Raw genomic sequence first — 9062 nt, 5'->3', positions numbered from 1 at the left:
ACCTGCAGATGTTCCACAAAGAGTAGTGAGAAATATGTGATTTCCTGTAAGAATGAGAGAAGCATCACAGACAGGGATTCTACATGAGACAAGAACCAAACTTACAGTCTGAATCCAGATTTAATGCCTCGTATTGCTTGGCTGCTGGGTGTTACACTCCTGAAAAGCAGTGAAGTTGGAACGTCTCTTCCTTCAGCTGACCTGCCACTGACTTGCTCTCAGTCATCTCTCTTGGGCAGTTGGTAGCAACAGGTCGTGAATAGTCCCAATCTGAAACATACTGGTTTATACTWGTACACAGTACTCAAATAAGAGGAATTTTTACCAGTGGTACCTTTAATATGGCATATGAAAGATGCGTGTGTCCTATCTGGCTTGGAGACGATGTTTATTGAGAGACAGCATCTTTGTCTTAGAGAGGAAAATAAGGCTATTTGTGTTAATTATGAGCATTGCATTTTCRTATGTGAAGCTGAAGACAGCAACTGCAAGAAAGCAATGACATCCACCTCATCTGCCTGGTAATAACTTCAGAATAATGAGTAAAGATTTATTTCTACCAAATATGCATTATTTTCTTTTTTACATTCATGCAGAGCCAGGCTTCTTTCCAATTTTACTGTGGCTGCATATCTATCCAGATAATTAGAAGCAACAGTGATCAYGTGAATGTTATACACTGTAAGATGACTTTCAACGCTTTATTGCAAAAAACAACTAGTCAGTTGGAACTTGGCAGTTTTGTGTGCAGTTAAATTTATTGGCAGAGAATTGCACAATTCATGCTTTCCAGAAAGCTTTCAGGCTCCCTTGGCCCAGTCAAAACTGTGAAAGYGTGGAAACTRATTACCTCATTACTAGCGATTTAATTTTGCTTTTTTCTTTTTTGTCTCCAGACCCCTTCTTTCATTTCCCCTTTCAAGGGGAAAAAWKRWTTTTTTTTTAACATATCAGCCTTCAGGCTGTGCTGAATACGACGACTTTAGAAAGCTAGCTATTTTTTTTACGTCCTTGAGGTGTATATGTTGAACTCTGCATGACCTGTGTTAGCGTGAGAAGAAACCTCAGAAGAACTGCATGGAGATGTTATCTCAGAGAGCAGATATTGTTATAACAACTATCTTGATGGTATATTTTAATTCCTCTGAACTTCAGAATGATTGTTGCAAATACTTGTGTAAATACAGTATTTTGTTCATGCTTTGTTGATACTGGTTGCAAATGTATTTGGACTAAGCAGGTTTAGCTCAGTTGGTTAGAGCGTGGTGCTGCTAATGCCAAGGTCATGGGCCCAAACCCTGTATGGGCTACACTGAGGGTTGGACTAGATGATCTCCAGAGGTCCCTTCCAACCTTACCATTCTATGATTCTGTTTGTTTACTCACTCACTGTTTTTTACAAAGAAGAAAGCTCTAATTAACTATAATATTTTGGTTTCAAAAAGAGTTAAGAATAGCATTTTACACATCCATGTGAATTTTAAGTTTTCATTTTACCACCTGCGATCCTACATAAACTAGTTTTTATTGATGCATAGCACAATATATTAGGATAGGATTAACAATAGATACCCACTTATACTGCCAGGACAGCCTTAAGTCTGATTTCCACGTCRGAGGGAGCTACATCAAGATGAATGTGCCAGTATTGGTTCTTGATGGTAAAAGCCTGGCACAATCTGAAAATTAGTTAAGATTAATTTCTTAATTTCCAGTTAAGAAAACTGGATCATTCTGAGGATTTAATAATACAAATAGTGCAGAATTCAACAGTACAGAGTCCAAGTGATTAATTCAGAGGCTGACAACAGGATCTGAAGTTCTACAGTGAGGGCTAGTCAGCATGAAACAGCCCAAGAGGAGATTGTTTTGGATTCATTAGTTCATCACAGAAAAACAATGATGTGAGCCATCTGTAAGGTGTGGGCATGAAAGAGGCAAGTATTTTAGGTGAGGAGCTTTTAACCGAAGTAAAACAGCAGTGTACAGAGTAGTAAGACTTCACCTGAAATATTGTTTACAGTATTGCTTCCTACCAAGTAAGGGAGTACTAGAAATGTTCAGTGGTAGTGTTATATATTAAGTGTGGAGAACAATTAAAACAAATGGGCAATGCTGGCAAGAGAACAAGTGGGTAAAAACTCAGCCAGGAATACATTTACATTACAAACTAGAAGGTGATGTTTCTTTAATATTTAGAACTGAAATTCTCTTCTAGCAGGAACAGAGTGGGAAAAATATGGAAAAGAGCTAGAGCAACAGAACTCTCTGAAATAAAAAACAAGTTTGTTTAATTCAAAAACAGGTTTATATATCAGTGAGTGTCTTTAGTAGCAAAGGCAGGTCTTGCCACCTTATGAAATCTTTTTTTTTTCTTCATAAGCAGAATTTAATCCAAAGAGAAATAATTGATTGAGATATAATCGAAGGTATCAGAATAGTAATTTAAAATATGTCATTTCTGGACCAATACAGATGATTTCATCCTTAAAGATACATTTTCTGAAAGTTCAGTTCCAGTGGGCTGCATTTAATGCAGAGAATTATAAATGACATCAGAAGCCAAGTTCTTCTATGCTAAAATTTCAGCTTGAGGATGAAGAAGGATCTCCAAAATGAATACCTTATAAAATAGGAACCGTTTTAACAGCAAAAAAACTAATTTAGATTTACACAAATAATGTATATACTACACAGCTATTAAAGCTGTAACTAAAGCATTATTGTTGCTGCACATTTAATAAAATGATAGTTTGTCAGTGCATCTCTCCTTGCTTTCAGATAACAGCATGGTTCAATTTTAAAGGGAATCTTGGAACATCATTCAAAATCCACTATACTAAGACCAACTATAGCCTGCTAAGTGCTTTTTGGAGTTCTCTGCTTTGTTCAACAACTACTTCAAAGCTAAAGAAATGTTTCTCTTAGAGAAAGACATTTGCTTCGATACTCAAAGTTCTGTGTATTATATTACAGCCATTTGTTGGGAAAGGGCAGAGAACACAACCATCAGTTCCCAGCTCCATCAGAGGCTGCCTTGTATGAGGCTGAGAAAATCCATGAGTCCCTGTTCACCAGTAGAACTGAGAATGTAAATCTTTACACCTGTAAAACATGGAAAAACACATTTCCTTGTTTCCTTGTGGCATAGTTCCATAAATGACAAAAATGCTAAACGTGCTAAAGTGATTAGGGTCCCAGATATTTAAAGTAAGGAAGCTCATTTTCTTAGAACATTTGCAAACAGAAGAACAAGGCTCCAGCAAATTGAGTGTGGAAAATAAACTTCCACTCTCCTCACTCTCCAGCAAGCTTGATGAACTTGTTTATCTTTTGCAACACTAATTTCTGTGACTCCCTGCTGGAAAGCTGCCAGAGCTATAGGCAAATAGGAACTGATTCAGCTACTTAGAAACTGTGTATCTGCTTCAGAGTATCTGGGAATATAAAAATTTTTTGTCCAGGAGGTTTGCCAGCAATTTCAATAAATTACATTCTGTCTAAAAAAAAAAAAAAAAGAACACCATGAAAAAATCCTCTTCAATTAAAAAGTACATAAAAGAGCTTTATAAAATAAAGACAAAAGAAGTGCGAGGCAGGCTCAAAACTGATAAAACTTGAGAATAAGTTGTTTCAAAAAAAGAGATTTCTAAAGAAGATTTAATACTTAATGGGATCAAAGCTCTTTTCAATAATCTTAATCCTAAGAAGCACAAAAGAAATTCACATCAATTTTGGAAACTTTAAGAAAACCATTGATGAAAATCTCCATACCAATATGAAAAAAATGTTCTAGACTTGTAAATAGAAATGAGACTGATAGTTTTAAGGAATTTATAGAAGCATATCCTATTTAGATGTGTTTAAGTTAGCTGCCTAGCTGAAGGAAGGAAAGAGACTCTAGAGGTAATACTCAAAGCAGCTAAGATAGTGTCTTGCTCTTACACCATTTTCCAGAGGAGTCTCTCTGCAGACAAAAAGAGAATCAATCTCTGGAGCCCAGTATTGTAATYTACAGCCCTAAATAAGCTACATAAAGTGAAGCAGAATAAAGATCAAGTGAGATTTATGTCTTGTGCAAACTGTCAGCAGAAATTTCTTGCATTATTTGCAGAGCAGTTTTGCATAGCTAGCGTCAGGTCTTGTGGGAGAGGGGAAAGCTTTTAATAAAATCCAAGAGAATTCTAGGAGATTTTCAGAGACACTRTTAATTTTAATACATTCCTCCCCCAACTCCCTGAGCCTCAATCTTCCTTCTTTAACATCTTTTATTTCCTACCTAGTGAAAACAGGCAGGGGTGTGTTGTTGAAATGTTTGTTTCCTCCAAAAGAAAATGAATAATGTTAATGTAGTTAATGTAGATACATTTCAACATTTTCCACTCTTCAACCATTAGATGCCATGATATCACTTACTAAAGCTAAAGGCAGGTACAAGTGGCACAGTGGGGTGGCACAGCTGCAAGAGAAGGAAGGGTGCAGGAGACCTGATGTCTCTGCTGCTGATCTGCCAAGAACCCTTGATGTATGAAGCCATTTGACGGTGACTCCATCACCCTGTGAGTGAGTTGAAGTGTAAGATACTGAGACCCCCAGTCCTTTCTGATCTTTGGCAGAGGACCTAAAGCATTGGGCTTTCATCTATCAGCATTTCACTGTAAGTCTAACTTTAACGAGGGAACAAATAGCTCGAGTTAACAAGTAACTTCCATGAAAATTAATAGGACTGCTCATCCCACTATTTTACTACTCATCTTGGTAAAATGAGACATTTAGGATTAAACCTTAGATTCTTTACATTCAGTTTAGACTTTTTAAATCAAAACTTTCCACATCTTCTACCTGCTATTTTTATACTTACCAAAGATAATATATATTTTTTCTGTGCCTTAGCTGTCAAGATGCTTTAGGACATCTTCCTGGAATCCTGTGTATCCACATCAAGCACTTTCAAAGGTGCTAAAATCAGGGACCTGAGGTCCCTATTGTAGTCTGCAAAGCAATATCTTCACATGAAGCTGAGAACATTTAAGTTAGACATCTAAAAAGGTGACATGACCTCAAGCAGAGCTAATACAGCAGGCTGCAGGCTAGTGCCAGACACAGAAGATGGTTTATAGCCACAGGAGCCATCACTCTTTCCCTCTGGTGGTCTTTCCCAGGAGCTTAGGCACACTGCAGCTAGGCAGAAGTAAGGCTGGGTCAAACCAACACCAACGTGTGTTCCAGCTCCTCTGCAAAGACCCAGACAGTGGACCTACYCTCTGATAACACAGCAACTCCATTTCTTCTGCAGTCCAAAGTCCTTATTTCTCAGGGCACCTCAGAATAAGGAAGGACTGACTGTCCAAACTGAAATCCCCTCTTCGTCCTACAAGTAAATGTTTCAGTGAAGTTTTACACCAGTGCTGGCACTGTAAGCATTGACACTACACCTGCTTCACAATTAAATGGAGGGCACCAGTCTACTTGGGTGTTAGTTTAGCAAATATGTCCAGGGCTAACTGGTGCTCCAGGAAGCAACTCAGGCACACAGCAGTCACCAACTTGGGCGGGGGGGGAACAATCCGGATACATATCTGGGTAACAAGTATTTGAAAAATCTTATTATAGTAGGCTGTAACTGTAACAAAGAACAGAATTGCTCCTTTTGGAAGAGGAGGTAGAGTTCAAAATGAATGAACACCACTCCTTGGTCCTAGTAACCTTTATGAAAAATCTACATCCTAATCCCAGAGATTTCTAATATGCTAATAGAGAACCATCTGTTCTATTTTAAGTTGAATAGCGCTTAATAGATAGCTATAATTACATCAACAGAATAAAGAACAGCATCAGCAAATATGTACTGTAAGTCAGACAAGTTATTTATTTTTTCAGCAGTTAGAATATACAGCTGCTCATGTTTAGTAGTATTTCACATTCACCATTATATTTATTTGCTTACTTACAAACCGAGTGAAGTGCTACTTCTCTTCTCTTCCCAGACAAATAAATTACAAGCTGTGGATATCACAAATACTATACAGAAATACAAATTACACATGAACTGGAAATAAGGATGGGAAGGAGGGAGAGAGAGAAAGAGTTGTTCACTGTTAAAGATAYAGCCCATGTTCTGCTGAGAAAGAGGATCTGATGGCTTGGAAGTCTGTGCTGCGCGGTGTGTGCACAGTAACATACCCATCCCAGTTTAATATTTGCCAGGCAAATCACAAAGCCCTCTCAAGCTACAACAGCATATAATCTCCTTGAATGTTTTTCTGAGCTCCTGACTCCGGAATGCATAGATAAGTGGATCGATGATGGAATTGCACATGATGAGGATGAGGTAAAAGTTAAAGTGGGACATGAAGCATACACAGTAAGGGTTGTAGGGGCAGGAGATGTAGAAGATCAGGTGCAGGAAAAATGGGGCCCAGCACACAACAAAAACTCCAATCAGGATGGTGAGAGTGATGGCCCCTTTCATATTGGCCCCTTGGCGAATAGGGCCAGTTCCTGGAAGAACCGCAATCTTTTTGATATGCATCCGGGCCATCATGAACATGTGGACATAGAGGGAGGCCATGAGAATGAGCATGGTGAAGAACATACTGATAAGACAGATGATGACAACACTGCTGTCAGAATAAATGATGAACAAAATGCCTGAGACTGTGCAAGCAGCCCAGATGCATGTAATGATGACCCCTACGCGCTTCACCGTCATGATGTTATGGTACTGAAGGGCATAAAAGATGGTAAAATACCTGTCCACTGCTATTGAGAGGAGACTGCAAATTGAKGCAAGCAGGGAACTGCAAATCACTGAGTCAATGACATTGTCAATGTTTATGGTAAAGCTCTGTGCATCTGTGTCTGTGTTGTTTAGCAGCGTGATGACGATAGTTTCTGAKCCATTGGATACACTCACTAGCATGTCCGCCACTGCCAAGCTRCAGATGAAGAAGTACATGGGCGAATGGAGGTTCTTGTTCTTSGCTATTGCCACAATGACCAAGATGTTCTCCAGCAAGCTGATGATGCCCAGAGTCACAAACACTTCGGGGGAAACAAAGAGTTGCTCGTAGCAGCCTCCTGAAGAGTGGCCCTTGGTGTTCGGCTCGCCGGCACCTCCATGCGCTCCATAGCTGTGGTTCCAGAAGTGGAGAGGCTGGAGTGTCCCACGCTGCAGGGTGAAATTCATCTTAGGCAGAGCCACTTTCAGCTTCCTGGTTTAAAAATCTGTCCTTTTTGCATCCCTTTGAAATCCTCCTTTGGCTTTTCRGTGGGGGAAGAAAAGAAAGAARGAGAAAAAAAACCCAATACCAAAGCAGAATGCAGTTCAGAACACTTTTAACTGCTACTACAAAAGAAGGTTTCAAGGTCAGAAATGCTGTCTTACTCTCTCACAGATGTAGTTTCTGACCATCATCACATTTACCCTGATTATCTATATCACTGAGTCCCAACAACCAGCTGTAAGTTTGCATCAGCTTCTCACTTATATTCAGTTCCCGGTTAGTTCAGTTACATGCTGCAGAGTTTTTTCCTTCCCTTCCACTAGAGAGGTAAACAGAAAATGCTCAAGTGGCTGCTGCCGAGCAGAACCTAATTTCAAACTGCAAGCACCATTCTAGCTGCCAGACAGTGCATGCCGGCTGCCYGTTTTATGGTGTGCGGAGGAGAAAAATATTCAGGGGCACTCTCCGCCTCTGCTTCGCCTCCAGCCAATGGGGCTCGGGAGCTGCGGAAAGTCGAGGGGCCGCTGCTTCTGAGCCGCTCTCAAACAGCACACGGCGCAGCTGATTCGGATGCGGCACTGGCTTCCAGGAGCCRTGGGAAATCAGAAGGGCTCCTGTAGATTTGTTTTACTTCTTTAACTTTTCACGATGSTGTTTTAATGCCTGTTTTGTGGATTTTCAGTGTCATCGATTTCTCTCTTTACAACCACAGTTGTACCAGCAATCCTGCAGAATTCCTGYGGCTGCACTGATGCCTTCGTTTTTAGACTGTGATTTACTCTTCCCTTCTGTTACACAAAGTTGCTTTACTTTGTATATGTGGTAAATGGAAAATGGACTAGAAAGTAAGAGAATACTCATTTCCTCTTGGATAACTCTTCCAGACAGTTAATGTATGCATTAACTTTTCTATGCCTTAATTATCAATTTGCAAGGGGTGATGTGGGGAGGCTGCAAGATTTCTAAGCTTGATTTTTTTTTTTTTTTTTTTTTTAATTTTTAGAAATGTGGGCTATTTAAGGACCAAAAAGAGAGCAAGGTTACATCTCAGGAAGCTTCTGCAAATCACAAACAGCTCAATAAAATGCTTTAAAGAAAATAGTTTTGCCCAGATAATGTCCCTCTTTGTCATCTTATTTCCAGGAAGGAAAAGATGATAGCTGTCCTGTCATCATCAGAAATTAGGATGCTGAACAGAAAAAAGACTAGTTAGAGTAGATGAAGGAAAACATTGGGAGACAAATCTGTAACCTGCGAGAAACATGGCTCATATACTGTWAATAACTCCAAGACATTAATAAATCCTATAATACTCCATCCCAAGGGTGTCTCTGTGCTTACTTGACATGAGCTCAAAGTTGCCTCCTGTGTGCTCTGCCAAGGAAAGCCTTCAAGACAGGGGAAAATATATGCCAAATGCCTACGAAGAGACAGAGGTAAAAGGTATTTATTTTACTGCTTTCTCTTACAAGCAGTGCAGCTGAGAATTAAAATCCAACATTCATGAAAAAAGGCTAAAACATATGTGGATTTTAAGGCTATGGAAGCTATAGAAAAATTAGTCATTACACCTGAGTGTAAAATTTGCAAAGCTGTTTGAAGGAATGAATTCCTATCAGGAAGGCTGTGAAGGAAACTGYATCTGAAGCAAGAGGTAGCAAACAACAATTTTCTTCATCCTCTCAAACTTTGTTCATTCCCCCTTGTGCTTACTGGTTTATAAAATGAGCAGCCAAACAGACAGACGGGAATACAGTGTGCCTGTGGAATTGTAGCTATCTGCACTCACACCCAAGCACCAGGGTGAAGCAGGATTTTATTGTCACRTTTGGATTT

The 9062-nt window shown here is 39.4% G+C and overlaps 1 protein-coding gene across 1 annotated transcript; it reads right to left on the bottom strand.

Moving 5' to 3' along the window:
* Nucleotides 1-6019: 6019 nt before the first annotated feature.
* Nucleotides 6020-7192, bottom strand: MC4R (melanocortin 4 receptor). The gene has a single exon (XM_085304359.1). The coding sequence runs from the start codon at nucleotides 7187-7189 to the stop codon at nucleotides 6194-6196; it is 996 nt and encodes a 331-aa protein (XP_085160485.1). The 5' UTR covers nucleotides 7190-7192; the 3' UTR covers nucleotides 6020-6193.
* Between the last annotated feature and the right edge of the window lie 1870 nt (nucleotides 7193-9062).

This window comes from Rhea americana, unplaced genomic scaffold (assembly GCF_003343005.1).
Source record: "Rhea americana isolate MKP2758 unplaced genomic scaffold, rheAme1 scaffold_207, whole genome shotgun sequence".
Taxonomy (NCBI): domain Eukaryota; kingdom Metazoa; phylum Chordata; class Aves; order Rheiformes; family Rheidae; genus Rhea; species Rhea americana.
This window is presented reverse-complemented; position numbering and strand designations above follow the sequence as displayed.